The sequence below is a fragment of the Guillardia theta genome (genome assembly GCF_000315625.1).
Source record: "Guillardia theta CCMP2712 unplaced genomic scaffold GUITHscaffold_10, whole genome shotgun sequence".
In the NCBI taxonomy this organism is placed as follows: Eukaryota; class Cryptophyceae; order Pyrenomonadales; family Geminigeraceae; genus Guillardia; species Guillardia theta.
The window spans coordinates 658,469-677,496 of NW_005434664.1; the positions used below are offsets into that span (position 1 = coordinate 658,469).

The window sequence follows — 19,028 nt, forward strand, 5'->3', positions numbered from 1 at the left end:
CGGTTTCTGAGGCGCTTCGCCCACCCATCCCTCAACCCCTTGGACCTGGTGGAGCTGAGCCCCTTGGGCGACATCTTCATGTACAGCTCGCAGGACGAGACTCTGCACGCGACTGACGTCAACTTGACGTCAACTCGGTCGGTCAGGGTGGCTGGCGTCTGCTCGTTCGTCCTCTCGTTCGATGCCAACGTGCTCTTCGTGGGGCTGTCGAATGGCATGGTGGTGGCTCTCCTATCTCGCACCCTGCAGAGAATGCAGACGCTTCCACGGCTGCTGGGGGATCTGGGCTCTGTGACGGCGCTCAGGCTATCCCTGTGTGGCAACTATCTCCTCGCAGCTACCTCGAGGGGGCTCGTTCAAGTCTTCACCTCGGAGTTTCTCGTGCGCAATCACGTGCAGATGATCATGGAGCAGCTGGGCCTCAAGAACCTCCTCCAGGTCAACCTCGAGTCACCCGCTATCAACGATACTTCTCCATCGTATCCAGAAGATGTGCGTGAAAGGAAATGATCGCCCCGGGTAAGTGTAATAAAACAGGCTGCTTCAATCGGCTTCGACTAGATCAAACAAGGCGACAGAAATTTATGTAGATGGAGAAAAAAGATTTTCAGAACGAGACAAGGTAAAAGTCATAACAAGACGAGGCAACTTTTACGGTTTGGATCTAGATTCGTTCTACTACTGTGTCAGGAACAAGTATAACAAGACCGAACTCAATACCTTGTATTTCAGTGACAATAAGATCTCTCCAATTGCACTAGCAGCAAGAATCATCTGTCCAAAGAAAAGGTTAGGCGGAACTTGTACGGTTCAAGAATCAGAGTTGTTTGGTGTGAGCATATTTGGTGTGAGCATATCAGCAATTTCCATTCCACTCTCTCGATGTAGCTAACATAGTCCTGGTAACAGCTTCTAAATCCACACTCTATCCTAGCATGTTCAGGTTCATCCCTAACCACAACAACAACATGTCCTGATCCAGCACTCTCTTATCTCATAGATAGTTCTGATGAACATCGCAGTTCAACTACAGCCCATTGAGGACTTGTCTCATTGTCTTGACTTCACAGGCGCTACTTCTGCAAACATCTTGTTGTATTCTCTCGTTCTTCACTTACCACTCCGATGTCTGCCGCCTTCTTGAACGTCTCTTTCGGCTTGTTCACGACGATCTTCGGCTTGAAAGGCGGCATTTCCTCTTCGCTGCTCTTCCCCCTTCTAGCGCTACCCCCTTCTAGCACTACCCCGTCGCTTTATTCCATTCTACTATTCACCATATTTCGGTACCCCCTACCCCCTGACATCATTATTACACCCCTTGTGTGAACATGTACCACCCTTATAATCCATGGAAGCTTCTTTACCCCTACCCTCTCTTAAAGTACCCTACCAACCTTTACCCTATCATATAGTCTTAACTCGATGACCCTCACCCCTATTTTATGCAGATTACCCTCCCCGGCGTTGTCCTGACCCCACCCCCTCTGCTGCTGACGAGCGACAGAGAGACACATGGGGTGTAGCGCTATCCTGATGACTAGTGATGACTCCGGGTCCGGGCCCGGCATTTATACTTCCTATATAAATATTGCTGATCTCATATTAGATTATTGTGAACAATAAACAAGTCTAAAAAAGGTTTATTCGATGAAGTAAAACTCTTTAAAAAAGCTCTAATAGGTTATTGGCAAACAATTAAACGCAACAAAAAGTTTATATCGTGTGCAATAAGTCTGCATGTAAAACTTTCTAGGAGCAATAAAAAAAGGCATATAAAAACATTAAAAGTCCTGAACTTGTGACCAAGTTTGAAATCGCTTCAACCTATTTGAAGTTTGAACGGTGCAGATCCGACCTTCAGCTTCATATATGTGTTTTGAAATTCGGTACAACGCAAGGAGCATTTTAGCTCTAAATTGTTTTACATCAGTACTGCTGCCTCCCATTGTCCTACAAATCTTATGACATTATGTCATCATTTCCTACATGCTTGTAAAACTCAAACGTATATCCGTACTCAATCTGTTTTCTGCTAAATCACTTTTAATCATTCTGTACCAGCATACAACTTTTGCCCTTAAAACGTGAGGCGGTCTACAACGGATAATAGTAGTGTGTCATGATTCGTTGGCAGGCCAATAGCTTCACAACATTTGAAATGATGGATTTACGATCCAGAATAATGTCGATAAAATTTCGCTTCTTATGAAATGTGGAGTCTAAAGTGGACGGTAGTCTGAAATATATTTCAAACGATGATCGTTGAATCTTTTAGTCATGTGACTGCTACCCCACCCTCCTAGAGTCAAAATGAAAATAGTGTACCCCACCACCTAAGATTATCTTTCTGGTACTGAATTACTGAAGTTGTACCCGTCCTTCTTCTTGCTTTCCCCCTTCACTGTTTCGTCTACCCCTTCCCACACTTTTTTCCCCAGACAATCTGCCTGGTTTTAAACCAGTACCATGCAGGTTTTTGATTTTTATTTGGGGGTAGGTACCCCTACCAACCGATTACGGATTATAACTTTCAAAGGTGCGAAATATTTGCCATCTATATGGAAATTATTCAAACTTTAACGAATAAACTTAAGCTGATTTGAATTGTCTTTCAGATAACCCGTAGTTGATACATGGGCGCTTCGGACTCCTGGTGCGGGAGGGGGTAGGGGGTACTTGTAAATCTTCCCAAAAAAGAAAAGGGTAGGGGCATATCTAAATCCTTTTAGCCGGATATAAGTATACATGTAATTGTAATCAAAGTAAATATATATTACATCTTTAAAACTATTTCTCTAAATATCTATATACTTCCTCAAATAAACATATTGCGATTTTAAATGAAAATAATCCATCTTTAAATATGTTCAACTCCTCTGAAACAGTATAGCCATCTTTAAATCTAAAAATACCAATCCGAATACAAGACGTCCAATTACTTTATAAACTTTTTTCAATAGTTTTATACCGACATTTCGTACTGGGAGGGCAAACCCAGTACAGATGTCCAATCTTGGTACAAATTGTTTAAAAGTTCAGAGTCCCTATAGTACCACTGGGCTGCACATCTTCCTCAAGTTTTGTACCTTTCCTGTTTTTAAATTATTCACTACCGACAGTTTCGTTTTATGATTACCAACAAGTCGATTACTTTGTTACCATATAATTTATATATATATACATTAGTACCAACAAAGAAAACAATCCATAAATATATTTAAATTTTGTACCACGTTCTGCGATGGGTACCGCAGGGGACCCGTACACTACCCATGGACATCGAAGACTACCCTGGTCGTATTGGAAATGGCCACCCCAGAGCCGAGAGGCAATATCTCCTATAAATGACCCGTGTAAATCAACAATTTATCTGGGTACCCCACCTTTTTCATCCTTATACCCTACCCTGTGGTTCTCTACCCCCCGGATTCAAATCCTTCGACCCCATGCGGGATCGACGAGTAACGAAGAGTGATGGGGGAAGAGATGGGAGCTTGAGGGGTGTGAGAAATGTTGACGAGGATGGAACAATGTCTTCTTATACATGCCGTGAGCTTGTCTGTAGACTTTTCTCTGTACCTGTCATTGTGCCAAACTCGCTGGGATTGAAAGAAAGGTTGCGAAGAGTTTAGAACTGAATGAGAACTGAACCATCCCTTCCTTTATGATATTCGATGATGTGGATTTCTAACTTACATGATTTCGATGCGTGAGCTAGATGCTCGAATATCATTTGAAACTTTGATTCTGAGTAATGATGCGTCCTGAACGATCCTGCTGGATGTTTGTATCTACGATTTCTGGACATTTATATTCGAGATTTCATTCCACGGCGTGACGGAAGAGGGTCCATGTATCTGACATATATGTTGATCACAGGGATATGCTACCTGGCATAAGACCAGACATGGCTAACGTTACCTACAATCAACCTGGACCCGATCAATGGGATAATGCAGCAATGATGAAGCAGGGAGCACCTCCTGGTAGCGCATGGGATGGTACAGACCAAGGATCGAAAGTTGGCGACAAATCAAAGGGAAAGATGGGGAGACCCAAGGGTGCGAAGGATACGAAGCCAAGGTGCATCAACCAGTGGCTGCGGTATTGTTCCTGCTTACCATGTGTACCACAGGACGAGAAGGAGCAAACAAGCGCTGGCAGCTCTACGTAAGAGTTTGTTGTCCTGATCTGATGAGCTCGATCATGCACAGTCATTGAGCTTCTTTTAGGAGCGGCTGGGGAGGATAAGGGCGGCACTGCGAGATCGGTTTCCTCGCTACTCAGCGGTTAGTGAGCAATGGCCAGTCGTGCATACCTCACAAACGCTCAGGCGACGGAGTGCCGAAGAAGCCAGGGAGGCCAAAGGGAGCGAAAGATGCGAAGCCGCGAACTCGTCGATCGAAGCAGGAGATCGCTGAGCAGAGGAACGCGGCAGCTGCTGGCCTCCCCATGGATTCCCGTGGCAAAGTCATCAACGCGTTCGACCGCGGGATGGGAGGCCCCATGCGGGGCAGGCAGGGGCTGCCGGCCATGGGCATGGGGGGCCTCGTTGGCCCGGGCATGGGATATCCTGGCCCTCCTATTCCTCCCGGCGCCTTCGGCGATGGAAGATTATCAGCGGCTTCCTGGGCTGGACACGATCCGAAGATGATGCAGCAGTGGGAAGCACAAGGCGGCAACGCGCAGGCCTTCCAGCGGTTGAGTCAAGGTGGAGGTCTGGACCCAGCAGCATGGGAAGCGCAAGGCTACCCCGGGGGTCATATGGGCCCCATCCCTGGACACCCCGGCGGGTATGCGGCAGGGTGGTGGCATGGGCAACTTCATCACTACCCCATGCCTGGCATGCCTCACATGCCCGGGATGATGCCGGGGATGGGCGAGGGGATGGTGTGGCCGGGAATGGCAGCTGCTCCTCCCCCAGGAGCAGCTGAGGCCGGCAACATGCCCAATGCAGGACCAGAAGGCATGGGGCCCTGGCAGGGAATGGGAGGATGGGTTTCAAACAAGGTACGATTGCATTGAATCTCGTTGCGTCCTTGCCTGTCGCTGTGCTTACTTGTTTCCTTCCAGCAAAAGCGCTCGTCCCGCGGTCAGCCAGAGATGAACTCGTTTACCAACGTTCCCCCTTGAAACTGTTTGTAGAAGAACCTGATAAATCATGCTATATCTTAATCGTAAGCTAGAGATATTTTTTGTAATTTGTATCGTGAAGCTTCATGGTAATCGCCTTTAATAAAAGTTGTGGATAAAATCATCGTGTTGCTTGTTCTGGCTCTATCTACACTTTGTATTCTCGCACTACGCACATCCACCTGGAAACGCGTTTGAGCGATCTGTTCTCACCAACACCAAAACTTACGCTGTGAAGAACCAGCGAGTGTCACCAACGTCTGCTGACCTGCACGGCGAGTGAGGGGCTGTGAGGGAACAGGAGCCAAGTGACCTGCGGAAGTCCTTCAACCTGGCGAGGAGGAGGGCGGGGCGGGCAAGCAGGGAGAACGAGGAGGAGAGCTTCCGTCTCTGCAAGGCTGTGAGGGGCAGGGGCAGGCGGACTGAGATGATTCACTTGATGCCGGAGCAGCAGACGTCTCCCCAACGATCTCACGGCCTGCGGAAAGAAAGTCACTGGGGAGGGTAGAGTAGGGAGGAGGAGCAAGTCACATGGGGAGGGAGAAGAGCAAGTTGCTGAGGGAGGAGGAGGAGGAGAAATTTACAGCGGAGGGGAGGAGGAGCAGGAGGAAGTGGGGGAGTAAAAGGTCACGGAGGGTAGGAGGGGGCAAGGATGAACCTTGTTGTCTGCTGTGCGTCGATGCCAGGAGGTCAGGGCAGCAGCCAGCTTCTCCATCTCCTGTACACGGTAGCACTGGTTGCAACTGCGGGCGTTTCAGAGGGTCAGGGGCTGGGGGGGACCTTTCTCACATCCTCTTGCTCTCCATGACGCTGTTGCGGTAGACGAGCAGGGCATGGAGAACGTGAGACTGAGATGAGAGGAGGTGAGCAGAAGAAGAGGAGACGATCTTGCGGAAGGCGCTGGACCTTGATCGAGGTCCTCCTCCTCGCCAGCACCCTCCTAGCGACCTGGAGAAGTCGTTGAGGTGAGAGGACGAAAGATGAAGGGGAGGGAAGGAGAGGAGAGGAGCGGAGCGGAGGGGAGGGGAGGAGACGAGAGGAGAGGGGAGAAGAGCAGGGCAAGAGAGAAGAGAGGAGAGGAGAGAGGGATGGATTGTCGCCGTCTGACGTGCATGTTGCGATTCACTTGAGCCCATCCCATGAGCGAGACTCTCTGCAGCCGCTGGCGGTGCCGCCTGATCGAGACCTTGTCGACATAGCTCTCGTTCCAGACCCGTCGGAGCTTCCAAGCACGAACATCAGCAGGGGAGGGGCGAAGAGGAGGGGGAGGAAGAGGAGGAGGGAAAGGCTGGGACAGGTGGGAGGTTAGGAGGGACCCAGGATTCAAAGGGATGGGGAGCAAGGAGGAGAGAAACAGGCAGAGGAAGAGCGGGATGAGGAGAAGCAAGGAGAGGAGGAGCAGGGTAAGGAGGGGGGCGGGGAGAAGAACTGGTCACATGAGCTGATTTGGATCCCTCACTCCAGCATGTCATCACCCCTTGTAACTTGTACCTTCGCGCCCTCATCAGGCACGAGACCAGAACCTTCCACATGTAAAAGCATCTGCAACCTCGTCAACTTACACACAGCTCCTGCTCCTGCTCCTGCTCCTGCTCCTGCTCCTGCTGCCAACCGCCCCCCCTTCCCCTTTCCCCATGCCTCCCTGCCTCCTTCCTCCTCTTTCTCTCCCTCCTCATTTCCCCAGACTCTTACGTGAGCTGTTCAGATCTCAGCATACAGAGCACAATCCTCGCTCTCCTCGTCCATCGCACTTGCTTCCGCCATCCCAGGAGTGATCTGCATCAGCGTCAACCTACTCAAGGCACCAGCCCGTCCTCGCCTCCGCTGCGCTGCCTCCTCGCTCCCTGCACGTCCTCTGAGACAGGAGTCGCCCTCCATCTCCATGGCAGCAGGTCAGTCATGTTGCCGGCATCGCGCGCTACAGCCGCAGCCGCACTCACCCCCATCGTTCCCGTCACGAGCTCCAGCACGTCTCTAGAGATTCGCATGATGAGGAGCTTGAAAGGAGCAGGAGGAGAGGTGGAGGAAGCAGAGGTGGAAGGGGTCCAGGGGAAGAAGGAGGAGCAGGAGGTGGGGGGGAGGGCTCAAAGAGGTAGAGGAGGAGCAGACCTGTCAGAACCTTCCCCAGCTAAACTTCGACGGTGGACCACAAGGCCCCAGGTCGCCAGAAGGACGAGCCTCCTCGCTGTCTCCCTAGCTGACGTCAGCCCAGTCACTAACTTCCTCCTCCTCACCTCCTCAGCAGCAGCAGCCAGCGTTGGAGAGATCGCAATGCTAACTTCTTGCGGTATAACCGACCAGCCTGCTCGTCTCCATCATCATCATCATCTACATCTACATCTACATCACCACAACCACCACCACTATCATCACCACAACCACGATCATCATCATCAGCATCATCATCATACACATATCAAGATCCTCGTCAACATCATCATTTTTCAACATCATCACCAGCATTAATCAACCTTCACCCCCATCAACACAGCAGCACAACCTGCGACAGCTTGCGCGTCTGCTGCCGCCTTGTGGCAAGGTGTGACATCCATTGCCAGAACAGCCCTGGAAAGAATCAGAGGGAGCGGGAAAGTAGACATGCACCAGTCACTTACTCGTCTTCAGGTTCTTGTTCTTCATCCTCGCAACTGAGACATGGAACATGTTGTGGGTCATCTTGTGCAGATGCTTCCTGGAGCAGGCTGCGATGAGAGGAAAGTGCATACACGAACATTCTTCTACTCTCCGTGACAACTCTGATTGACAGTGATCGTTGATACGAAGCAACATCATTCTCACCCACAAACATCATTCTACTTACAGATATCTCAATAGATAAACTAATGGATATCATTCATACCCTCAGACATGATCTATTCACACAAGCAAACATGCAGCAGTCATTCATCCTTCAGCTCAACTCCCGCACCTATCGTGCGTGAGATCTTCTCCGAGCTTCACAGCCTGCCAGCACATGTCACATCCTCTACCGCATGCCCTTGTCAAAACTTTTCCTCCTCCAGCGCTCCCTCCACCTTCGCCTTCGACTCTCGGTGAGCGCAGTTCCTCCACAACCCAAACCCCTTCACCTTCACGTTCGGGTCACTTCACGACAAGAACATGCTTTCAGCACTACCATGGCAGCAAAGTCCTCCATTACATGAGGACTTTGTGACTGTGAAACGCATCATTCAGCAATCAGAGCGAAGGTATGACACGTCACCCAGGTGTTTGTCCTCAGGCACATCATCGCCGAGGACTTGAGCTGCATTCCTTGATCTCGTTGCACTCGGTTAACGAGGATGACCTTCACTCTTGTCACGACTCCATCTCCCCTCTCCTCTCCTCTCCTGTTCTCTCCTCTCCTGTTCTCTCCTCTCCTCTCCTCTCCTCTCCTCCCCTCCCCTCCCATCCCCTCCCCTCTCCTCTCTCCTCGCTCCTCCTCTGCTCTGCTCTGCCCGTCCTCTCCATCTCCTCGCTCCTTTTCTGCTCTGCTCTGTTCTCCTCTGCTCCCTGCCTTACTCATCTCTACCTTTCCCTCTTCTCTCTCTCTCGGCTCTCCTCATGGCCTACGATGCATCCTCCTAATTTGCGCCGCTTGTGAGGCAGCGAGGCGCCAGCATTTGAAGGTTCTTGTCTTGCATCTCAGCCGCTGCTGCACCCCCCAGAGAGCTTTCAGCCTGTTGAGAAAGTATGCTCGTTCCTGACGCGACAGAGTAAACCATGTGTGGTGGTGGTTGCGGGGGGGGGGGGGGGGGGGAAGAGGAAGGGGAAATAGCCAGGGTTGGAATCTGGGCAAGAGCCAGGAAAGGAGGGAGTGAAGGAGAGGAAACTAACCGACTCGAGGTAGATGAAAGCTCGTTCTTGCACCAAGATCTTGTAGAGCAGGAGCATGTCAGGAAGGGCGAGAGGGAGGGAGGAGGGAAGGAAGGCGGGGGAGAGCAGACCACCTTGAAGCTCTTGTCGTGCTCGTCAAGCACCGTGGCGCTCTTCCTCTGACCACGAGGAGGCGATCGCATCAGAACATCGCTCAAGGGCGGAGAGGGAAAGGACAACCTTGTAGTGGTCCAACTCTTTCAGCGCGCTGGCTAGCAGGATTCTCTGCGGTATTGTCAGATCCTGGGGAGGAAGGGGAGGAGGATCGAGCACAGTTCGATGGAGTTCGTTCTTGGCATCGTCTGCTTCATCGTGAGGAGCACAAGCACAGACAACATCACGACCTGTCGCTCTCTGAGAGGTCTCGATGGCAGACCTCGACAGTACGCTCCTCGACGGCGTTGGGTACTCGGCGGCTTCTATGGTGTGAGGGCATGAAGTCAAAACCTTCTGAGGTTACCTTTGGAGTGGCTGGGAGGTGTCTTGGAGGGAGACGGGCTGTAGAACGATGAGTGACGGGACATGAAACGTTCAGTCCAAGCTCTGATGCCGTTTCATCTTCATGTCTGCGAAACCTGAAGCTTCAGCCACGGATCCAGACTTCCTCCTCTGAGCTAGGTTGTCTCGACTTCTCTTCTGGCACCTTTCCCTCCCCGCTTCCTATTTTCGCTCCCTGCCTCCTTTCTCTCCTCACCCTCTCCCCTCTCCCTCCTCCTCCTCCTCCTCCTTGCTCCCTCTCTCCTCCTCCTCCCTCCATCGCCCTCCAGACAATCGGGCGCTTTCCTTTTGGACAATCACACCTTTTAAAGAGGTAGGGGTAGTCCATTTAAATCTGATCATGGTAGGGGTACTGTTGTATTCCATTAAACGGGTCTATATATGACAAGATATCGATTTTATATTAATGGCTGACTTATGAAAACTACTCTGAATGAGCAATTAAAAAGTCATGCGCAGCATCAGAACATGCATGGGGGGTACCTCCACAGGGGTAGTACATGAACACGTAGAGGTGGTGCTGTTGACGGCCAACGGCCTGGCGATTCCCTACCAGCGTTGTAAGGAAGGAGCAGGAGGAGCAGGGGCAGGAGCAGGAGGAGCAGGGGCAGGAGCAGCAGGGGCAGGAGCAGCAGGGGCAGGAGCAGCAGGGGCAGCAGGGGCAGGAGCAGCAGGAGCAGGAGCAGGAGCAGGAGCAGGAGCAGGGGCAGGGGCAGGGGCAGGGGCAGGAGCAGGAGCAGGAGGAGCAGGAGCAGCAACAGCGAGACAGAGAGAGACTGACATGTTGTGAGGAAGACACAAGGAGAGAAGGACAAAATGGCAGCAGCAGAAAGATAGACAAGTAGAGAAATCAGGAGTCAAGGAAAGATTGGGGAGGATATGGAGTTTGGAGAATAGAATGTCTTCCATGCTCAAACATCTTGGGAAAGGAATACCAAGAGATCCAGGAGAGCAACACATGAAGCGTGAACGCACTGGCCAACGTGCTCTGACGATGCTCCTGCAGTACCCGGAAGAGACCCTCTCCCTGAAGTCTGTGCAGGAGCTGCCAGCAGACATGAGCGGCAGCTATCAGCTCACCAATGTCGAAGCACAGGTACTCGCATCCCTCCCTGTTGTCGCTGGCTGATCGCCTGAGCGAAGAGGGTCATGGCGGTGCTGGACGAGCTCATCGAGGACCTCGACTTCGCCTTCTGGTATGAGGAGGGAGGCTTGCCTTGAGGCACCCGCGAGCTGACGCCGTGCTGAAGCCTGAACCCGCAAACTCTGAGCGAGATCCAAGACGTCTCCCAGCTCGTCGGACACGTGAGATTCTCGGGAGGGGTTGAGGGGACTGACGGTCGAGAAGGAGAACGAGCGATCCTTCTCGATGCAGCTCGAGCTGGAGAAGAGGTTTCGAGAGCTGGTGCAGAACATGGAGAAGTAGCAGTTGATGCCGAGAGAGCGCGTCTACTGATCCAACGCTTGCAGGCCTGTCTCGGAGTTTGTTTCGGACCCCGACCAGGCGCAGCAGGTGCGGTTGCCGTCACTAAGAGGAGGAGGGGGGCTGAGAATGGATGTCATGACGAGCTGGGCAGGACGAAGCAGTGCAGGAGTTCTTCGACGTTGCAAGGAGGCTGAGGAAGAACACGAGGGAGATTTGTAGGTTTTTGCGGAAGAACCCTAGCCTGGTGATGTCCTTTCCCCTACCTTTCAGAAGTTGACAGTTGACGATGGTACAGCGGACAAAGTTGCGAGGTTTACACCAGGAGTCATCGCCATATGTGGACAAGTTCATCAGGGTGATGAAAGGGCTTCGTGAACAGACGCTGAGGAGCTTGAGGTGAAGACATTCTTGCTCGTGGAAGCCCCTTGCTGCCTCTCACATGCTCTCCCGCCGCCCTGCAGCACGAGCGTCGAAGAGGACAAGGCAGAGAAAGAAAATTTCGAGAACGTCTCAGTCCGCGAGAAGACTCTAGCCGAGCAGGAGAGGATGCTCACGAAGGACCTGGCGACGGTGTGCTGCTCTCTCCCCACACCTCCACCTCGCGCTTGCCCTTGTGCTCTTCCTGATTCGCCTCTTCCTCCTTGGCAGGTCAAACGGGACAGGGAGAAGGCGGTGAGGGCCCGAGACAATCAGATCGCGACGCTGGAGGTTCCTCCTACACCGCCCTGCCTTGTTGGCTGAGCGCTGCTGCAGGCAGAGAAGGAGGAGCTGCAGGAGATGACAGCGAAAGCGGGGAAGGCGGTAGGGGAAGGGAACAGTGCGGCAGACCGGCAAGCTCATGCCAAGGAAGTGGAGGCTCTGACGGTGAGGCGGCGACCGGAGGAGGGGAGGTGGAGGGGGGGGAGGGGGGGGAGGGCACGTGGAGCTGACCGGATTGAGCAGGCGAAACTCAAAGAAGTGACGACGGAGCTTGAGAAGATCAAGCAGGTGGGGCTGAGCTGGGGGCGCAGTTGGCGTTTGATGGGTCTGTGCAGGAGAACTTGGAGAAGGAGGAGAGCATGAAGAAGAGGTCGTACAAGAAGGAGACGGACGTGGAAGCTTGGATCTTGGTATCATCGCGCTGAGGAGGAGGAGGAGCTGAACATCTCCTTGCAGAAATACGACCAGGAGATGGAGACGTTGAACGAGGAGATGACGGCGCTGCGAGAGCAGGTGGCGTGACTACAGTCGTCGACTGTCGCTGCTTGCTGACGCTCTTGCTCACAGTACTCGGCCGAGAAGGCGAGGATGCGGCGCCTGGAGAATCATTTCGAGGCCTTCAGGCTCATCGAAGGTGCCCAGTATGCTATGGAAGTCATGCAGGTAGGGAGGATGGGAACGAGGACAGCAGGGAAGGGGTGGGAAGGGAAACAATAGCAACTCGGGGGCAGGAGAGGAGGAGGAGGAGGAGGAGGAGGAGGAGGAGCTGACCTCGAGTTTCTTTCTCAAGTCGGCGAATGAGCTTGAAAAAGCAGCCAAGGCCAAGAGGCTCAACGACGCGGCGCTGCTGATCCAGAACTGCCTGCGGGGGCACAAGGTAGCTGCTCTGCTCGTGCGAGAGTTGGGTGGTGACGGTTGTGGGGAAGGGGAGGGAGGTGTTTCTCAAGACGAAGAAGAAGGGGGGCAAGAAGGGAGGCGGCAAGAAGAAGAAGTAAACCGTCTCTTTCCTTCCCACCCGATCCCAGGCTTCCTCATTGACAGTGTCGTGCTTGCTCGCTGCGGCCGCCTGGATCCGATGATGTTCCTCCGCCTCTCCACTGAGCGTATGTCATCTTGTCACCCCCGCCGTGTCACGTCAACTCAGTGCGGCCCCGCCCCGAGCGAGCCTGAGTGCCGCCCGGCGCAGCCGTGACTGTTACGCAAGATGACCGGCCGCGGCCGGGCCCCGGCGCCGGGCGCGGCGGCCCGGCACGAAACTTTGCAAACTTTGGAACTTTTAGTTCGGGATTTCCGTTGAAATATCTAAAGTTTGAAAGTTGTGGAATTCGAAGGAAGATGAGCAGAGAGGAGCGGAGGGGCTTGGAGCAGGAGCAGCAGGAAAGAGGAGAGGGGAAGGAGATCGGAAGACGAAGGAATGGGCAGGAGAATACAGAACATGGAGCGAGCTGTATACGAAGGAAGGAATTGCTGGAAAACTCAAAATTCTCTCAGGAGAGAGTAGCGTATCAAGGCCGGTCGGTACCAAAGAAGGCTTGAGGTCAAGCGCATGAGGATTCTGAAATAAGAATAGGAGTAAGATTATGTTTTCAAAGCAGTCAATGGGGCTACTTAGAGTATGGATGTGAATTACACGGGAATGATTGTCAAATCTAATCTAGAGAGAGATTCCCAAGCACTGACAGTTCTGGCCAACGTGTTGAGATTGCCGTTCTTGTCCAGGAGCTTATGACCCAGCAATGAACACGGATGGAATGGATCGATCACGATCTACGGAGTCGTTTCCTGGAAGCTATGCTTCCAAGCATTCTATCGATAACAACGACAACTCCATGGCTGCATCCTCGTCAAGTGAGTCTCTTCTATTCACTGTGAAGCTGTCTGAACGTGCCACTAGATCTGGCTGGTGTCGGCATCTTCTTTCAACAAGACAGCGACTCCAATGAAGTCTTCGTGAAGACCATTGTGAAAGGAGGCTCCGCCGATCGCAGGTGAAGAAGCGGCATTCCATGGCAAGAGTTGCTCATTTGATTGATCAGCGGAGTGATTCGAATGGGAGATGTTGTGGTGAGGGTGGATCATGACAATGTGGAGGGCCAGCCGCTTGCGATCCTGCGCACAGGAATACTTGGCACACAGGTAGAGATGGGGGATCGAGTGCTCATGGGCGCTGACGACGGGGGTAGGGACGTACGTTACGCTAGGGTTCCGAAGGAGAGAAGGGGCTGATATCACCTACTACGATGTCCCCCTCATGTGAGCCGTACATTGCTATGCGACATTGGCGAAGTGAACCTTGTTGTCTGCAGGAGAGGATCGCCAGAATACTTCGAGTCCTTGAAGGCTACCCAGCCTCTCCAGGTAGCCACTGCCGCCTGCCCTGCCTCGTAGTGTGGTTACAGGGTGACGACAGGACGAGATCGATCGGCTGAAACGGCAGAACTCCCACTTGGAGACGCAGGTGACTGCCGTGATCGGCTGAGAGGAGCCTGAAGTGAACTGGTTTTGCAGAAGGCGCATGATGCTGCGGAGCTGCTCCGGTACCGGCAACACATGGACCAGCAGCGGAAGGATGTAATGAACGCCCGCGGTGCCTGGCTGAAAGTTCAACTGACGGGGGCGTGCAGTTCGATCAGAAGTACCTAGACATGAACGATCTGATGGCTCGCAAGGATGAAGAGATCGCACGTCTGAAACAAGAACTCAACTCCACTGGTGATTCCCGAAGGGAAGCCACCGCCATTAGGAACGACCTCTTGAAACTCAAGGTGATACTTCCAATAGTCTGCCGAGTCTATTCGCCCTCCTGAACAATGTTTGTTGTTGCTGTTGGCAGGAATCCTACAAAGACGACGCGAGGAAAGCTGAAGAGAAGGAGAATCTCCGTATGCAGTACATTGAAGATCTCAAAAAGAAGGTAAAGAGCCTGATTTTTTTTCGCCTTCCCTTCTTGTCCCTCCTGACCTCTTCTGCTTAAGATGGAGGAAGAAAGGCAGAGAATGGAGAGTCAGATACGAAAGCTTGAGCAAGATGTCGTTCTTATCTTGTTCCTCACTGCACCGTGACTCACACATGCCCTCAGCTGCGTAACGAGCGCCGAATGCGCGAGGACGCAGAGCTGCGAGAGAACAGGCTGGTGGAAGACATGCGGAGGAAGATGGAAGATGACAAGTCTCGCAAGCTGAAGGAGCAGGAGGCAAGAAGCAAGTTTGACAACGAAAGGAAGCGTGTGCAGGAGGCCCTCAAGCTGAACGAGACCATCGCACAGAAGCTCAAGGAGGTCGAGCCGAGCATGACGCAGGTGAGGGTTTGCTTGCTTCCCAGGACCGTCTCTCACCTCCGTGCTTGTGCGACAGCTCCACATGCAGCTGTACGTCCCTGAGAAAGGCACCTCTCCCTCCCCCTCCAACAAGATCTCCACGCAGTCCAACTTGATTCCAGCAACATCCAAAGACGACGAAGAGTCTTTCTTCATGGGATGACGCAAGAAAGCTCTCGTCATGCCCCCATAGAACCATGTCCGGATCATCTCCATTTTAAATAAACCAAGATTCAAACTAAAATCCACACTCCACAAGGCCTCCAGAAGAAAATTTACATCTTTCCTCCATAGAAAGATTTCTCGTCGATCTCCGCAGCCTGCAAGCATGTCGTCATTCACGTGCCGGGGAGGAGGGAGGAGGATTACAGGGCTATCGTGCTCGTGGGATCCGGGCATCCATGCGAGCATCTTCTCGAGCCTCTCGGTCTCCCTGTTGCCAGTGTGCTTGTGCAGGGACATCTGCACGTTGTAGCTGGTGCTGAACTGAAGGTTGTATGGGATTGCCTTGGCAAGCTGAACAAACAAACAGGATGATTCAGCACACCAGCACCACCAGTAGCAACAGCAGCAAACGCACTTAGCGAGGAAATGATTCAAATGGATGCTAAGTGATGACACAACCAAGAAAAGGAGGTTGGAACAATTATCATTCTGACCAGACAAACGAGGGCATGGGAAAAGAACGAGGGTACGGTAGAGGAGATGCAAATCGAGATGAGCATGGGGGAATTGCCACAACATAGACATGGACAACCATGACGATTAAAACGAGGAGAGGGAAAGTAGACTGATCTCTTTACTGTAGACAGTATGCGAGGAAGGATGGGAGCAAACAGAAGGAAGAAAAAAGAATTGTGGATGAGAGCAGGCAGGGAAGTTGGGAGACACGATTGGAGCGAGCAGAATGAAAGGGGAAAGGTTTGACGAAGGGAGTGAAGGGAGAGGGAAACGCAATCCGAAGGGAGGGGTTTAAAGAAAGTAGAAGTGAAGAGAAAAGAGGAAAGCCATGAAGGAAGAGAGAGAGTCAGGACGGAAGGCGGGAAGGAGAAGCATAGAGGCGCGTGAGTCAGTTTTCCCGTGCATTTTACCTGGGTGAGCATGGCTACTTGTCTCTTCGCGCAAGGCCGCGGTAATATTAGAAACTTTGTTCCGAACTTTAGTCACAACAAACTCTTGGCAAAACTTTCATTTCCTCCAAAGTTTCGTCGAAAGTTTCCTGTCGTGGCCCGCCCGGCGTGGATGGGAGCCCCGGGAGGAGGGGTAGTCTCCGTTTGACAGCTGGGGTGGGTGTACCTCCAACGCTACTTGTACCGGTCTTTATGAGGGTTTATGGTAGGGTAATGAGCTGGCTCGGGGTCGTGGACAGTTACCGGGTAGGGCTAAGTAAAGAAGGGGTGGTCACTAGGGTACCCTACCCTTCTTTAATAACGGTGGCAGTAGTGACTCGGGTTGACATGCCTGCGCTTGATGGGATCGCTGGGGGGGAAGGGCGAGGCCAGGGAGGGAGGGAGGAGGAGGAGGAGGAGGGAGGAAGGGAGGAGAGGGAAGGAAGGAGAGGCTCTCACGAGGGTGGATGAAAGGCAGATACTAGAGAAAACGGTGATGTGAAGTAGATCGGAACTCGGACATGCCCCATTAGAGTGGCAAGTAAATTCATCAAACTTCATATCAGGATTGGTTTTTCTTGGGTATGGTTTCGTGATGATGTGCTGCCATGCTAGAAGCGAAGTGTTTCTCAACAACAGAACTTTCCCGAATGATTTGAGGCTTGAAATGGACTGACTTGCTCTCTCAGGATGTTGAGGATATGGCAGAGGCCATACACGAGAGCTTGACCCTTGCAACTTAAGGATGCCCTGACGACTGCTGGCCTGTGATCTCGTTCAAGAGTGACCAAATGCCATCTTCAAAGAAGTCAAAACATGCGGATCACGAGCAAGTGCATGAAGAAGCCCGGGCGGTATGGTTTTGTGAGGGTAGATGAGGCGAAGTGAAATTTCAACCTGGCAGTTGCTGCAGGTAGAGGATGACAACGAGTTTCTCCCCAAGGCGTGTCGTCTGCTTGAGAATTTCGCGACCACCAAGCATGGGCTGCAAGAGAAGATGCTGAAACTTGGCCGGCATGGCAAGTCGGCGTACACATACGTTTATCTCAGCGCGGCACATGATTGGATTTGTTGGAACCCTTCAAGGTTGCTCGCAATGGCCTGTGGCTATTAGAGGCTGACCTGTCACTTCAGCATCGTTGCCAAGGCGCTGGCGAGCGGGACAAGGTTGTGTTGTGCCCATCTGTAACATGATCGTGCTAGTTGTGAACGTCCCTGCAGACACCTTGAAGTCTCTCATATCGTTCGCGTTGAGGTCGGACAGGTCAGAACATAAGCAAGCGCAGGGTTGCTTGATTGTGCTCATAGAAGTGAATTGCAGAACACAACCAACTTCAACAGAAAGACCAAAGTGTCAAGCAACGAACAGATCTCCAAGTCAGCTCAGCTCTGACATGGCTGTTATGTTTACTAAGAGAAACTCCAGATCGTTCTCGGTGGTCACACACGACAGGTCACTTGATCTGGTAAGGAGCTGCTGTGCTGCCTTGCAAGTCTGCTGAACCTGCGGCAAGATTGCCAAGACCGAAGATATCGCCAAGTTGTGGGTGCGGACCCTCAAGGTGCTGGGAGGTGAAAGGAGCGTTGTGACGTCGACTCAAGTCGCTTGCAGCTGCTGGTGAACAAGCAGCTGCTTCAAGACGGGAGGACGGCTACCTTCTCTACGGGAAACCACTACAGGAGGTCCAGAGCTCCTTCTCTTCTCTCTCCCCCCACCCGCCCCTTCCTCCCAGCTCATGCTGAGCACGCGCGTACAGATACCTGATGGAGCAGTGGAATCGTGCGGACGAGGATCGATCGGAGAACTTGACGCTGGAGGAAGTCACCCAGGTAGGGCGTCCCCTGCCACTTCCCCTCCCTTGACCCTGTGCCGCTCGCAGCTGCTGAGGAAGATGAACGTGATGGCAAAGAGGAAGTGGATCCGCGAGCAGGCGATGAAGGCTGACAACTCTCACTTCTCTCTCGACGCCACACAGTTCTTGACCTTCATGAACAACCTCATGGGGAACCGAGCCGACGTGAAGGTGCTTCGACTCCCCCCACCATCCCTCCTGTGCTGCAAGTGCCCAGCTCTCATGCTGCAGCCCCTTGCCTGCATCCTCCTACGTCTTCGCCTCTTCACGTCCTGCTCTACCGCTCCTTCTTCCTCCTCCTCTTCACCAACTTGACCGCTAGCGTGCTTCTGCAGAACATCATGCGCGAGATCCACAGAGAGTCAGGAGGGAACTCTTACAAGGTGCTGTGCCCGAGGCCTCCCCTTTCCCCTTGTCGGCGGCAGTCGGACGGATGACGACGGTGCAGGAGGAGCTCCTGAATGCGAAGCAGCTTTGTCAGTTCATGAACACTTACCAGAAGAGCAGCACCGACGAGCAGTGGACAGAGGTCCTCCCTTGCCCCGAGCGCTCGCCTCTTTTCTCCTTGACAGATCGGAGCAGGACAAGGCGTTGGAGCTGATAAAGAGAACCACTGAGGACAGCAAGGCTACAACGTTGAGCTGCCTGCAGGCATCTAACCCTTCCTCCTCCTTCCTGCCTCCTTCTCCTCTACCGCTCCTCGCTCTCTTCCTCCGACATACTCACTGGCCGTCCGTGCAGTTTGCTATGCTGCTCGATGACCGAGCTAATGACGTATATGACCCAGTGAAGCTGCAGCCCGGGTGAGGTGGAGGAGGTGGAGGAGGTGGAGATGGAGGAGAAGGATGAAAAGGAGGAGGAGGAGGAGGAGGAGGAGGAGGAGGAGGAGGAGAAGGCAAGGAGGAGCAAGGGGGAGGGGAGGGAATCGCCATGTATGATGGTCGCGTGCAAACAGAACCGGAGACTCGCTGGAAACTGTACATGTCGAATTCTCTCGCTGACTACTGGATAAAGTAAGTGGGAAGACTGAGGGGAGAGCGAGGAGGAGGGGGCGTTAGAGAAGGGTTAAGGGAGGGAGGAGGAGAAAGGAGAGGAGGAGAGAGAGGCTAAGTGATTTC

The 19,028-nt window shown here is 52.7% G+C and overlaps 6 protein-coding genes across 6 annotated transcripts; 4 read left to right on the top strand and 2 right to left on the bottom strand.

The window, feature by feature from the left end:
* The first annotated feature begins 4,242 nt into the window (after positions 1-4,242).
* GUITHDRAFT_150840 (hypothetical protein) lies at positions 4,243-5,250 on the top strand. The gene is made up of 2 exons (XM_005838800.1): positions 4,243-5,010; positions 5,074-5,250. The coding sequence occupies exons 1-2, from the start codon at positions 4,453-4,455 to the stop codon at positions 5,131-5,133; spliced, it is 618 nt and encodes a 205-aa protein (XP_005838857.1). The 5' UTR covers positions 4,243-4,452; the 3' UTR covers positions 5,134-5,250.
* A 31-nt stretch (positions 5,251-5,281) lies between these two features.
* Positions 5,282-9,533, bottom strand: GUITHDRAFT_134212 (hypothetical protein; the record flags this gene model as incomplete). Its single annotated transcript, XM_005838801.1, has 22 exons — positions 5,282-5,315; positions 5,363-5,401; positions 5,447-5,523; positions 5,570-5,611; positions 5,792-5,876; positions 5,923-5,981; positions 6,040-6,081; positions 6,260-6,355; positions 6,625-6,656; positions 6,696-6,830; positions 6,885-6,909; positions 6,939-6,977; positions 7,074-7,130; positions 7,634-7,698; positions 7,749-7,825; positions 8,063-8,097; positions 8,169-8,222; positions 8,270-8,308; positions 8,971-9,009; positions 9,084-9,128; positions 9,190-9,311; positions 9,470-9,533. The coding sequence occupies 22 exons, from the start codon at positions 9,531-9,533 to the stop codon at positions 5,282-5,284; spliced, it is 1,302 nt and encodes a 433-aa protein (XP_005838858.1).
* Positions 9,534-10,501: 968 nt separating this feature from the next.
* On the top strand, positions 10,502-12,627 carry GUITHDRAFT_102494 (hypothetical protein; the record flags this gene model as incomplete). The annotated part of the gene is made up of 16 exons (XM_005838802.1): positions 10,502-10,603; positions 10,651-10,703; positions 10,758-10,812; positions 10,856-10,929; positions 10,978-11,020; positions 11,085-11,177; positions 11,229-11,329; positions 11,395-11,503; positions 11,582-11,641; positions 11,687-11,797; positions 11,876-11,920; positions 11,968-12,042; positions 12,089-12,145; positions 12,200-12,295; positions 12,423-12,509; positions 12,559-12,627. The coding sequence occupies 16 exons, from the start codon at positions 10,502-10,504 to the stop codon at positions 12,625-12,627; spliced, it is 1,230 nt and encodes a 409-aa protein (XP_005838859.1).
* A 741-nt stretch (positions 12,628-13,368) lies between these two features.
* Positions 13,369-15,111, top strand: GUITHDRAFT_102495 (hypothetical protein; the record flags this gene model as incomplete). Its single annotated transcript, XM_005838803.1, has 9 exons — positions 13,369-13,480; positions 13,527-13,620; positions 13,669-13,768; positions 14,043-14,090; positions 14,141-14,203; positions 14,257-14,397; positions 14,466-14,546; positions 14,712-14,930; positions 14,986-15,111. 9 exons carry the CDS (start codon positions 13,369-13,371, stop codon positions 15,109-15,111), a joined length of 984 nt encoding a protein of 327 aa, XP_005838860.1.
* A 112-nt stretch (positions 15,112-15,223) lies between these two features.
* GUITHDRAFT_102496 (hypothetical protein) lies at positions 15,224-15,624 on the bottom strand (the record flags this gene model as incomplete). Its single annotated transcript, XM_005838804.1, has 3 exons — positions 15,224-15,268; positions 15,318-15,555; positions 15,608-15,624. 3 exons carry the CDS (start codon positions 15,622-15,624, stop codon positions 15,224-15,226), a joined length of 300 nt encoding a protein of 99 aa, XP_005838861.1.
* Positions 15,625-16,931: 1,307 nt separating this feature from the next.
* On the top strand, positions 16,932-18,527 carry GUITHDRAFT_102497 (hypothetical protein; the record flags this gene model as incomplete). The annotated part of the gene is made up of 12 exons (XM_005838805.1): positions 16,932-17,143; positions 17,192-17,224; positions 17,279-17,321; positions 17,379-17,434; positions 17,484-17,523; positions 17,572-17,619; positions 17,670-17,740; positions 17,815-17,887; positions 17,938-18,081; positions 18,246-18,293; positions 18,359-18,439; positions 18,483-18,527. 12 exons carry the CDS (start codon positions 16,932-16,934, stop codon positions 18,525-18,527), a joined length of 894 nt encoding a protein of 297 aa, XP_005838862.1.
* Between the last annotated feature and the right edge of the window lie 501 nt (positions 18,528-19,028).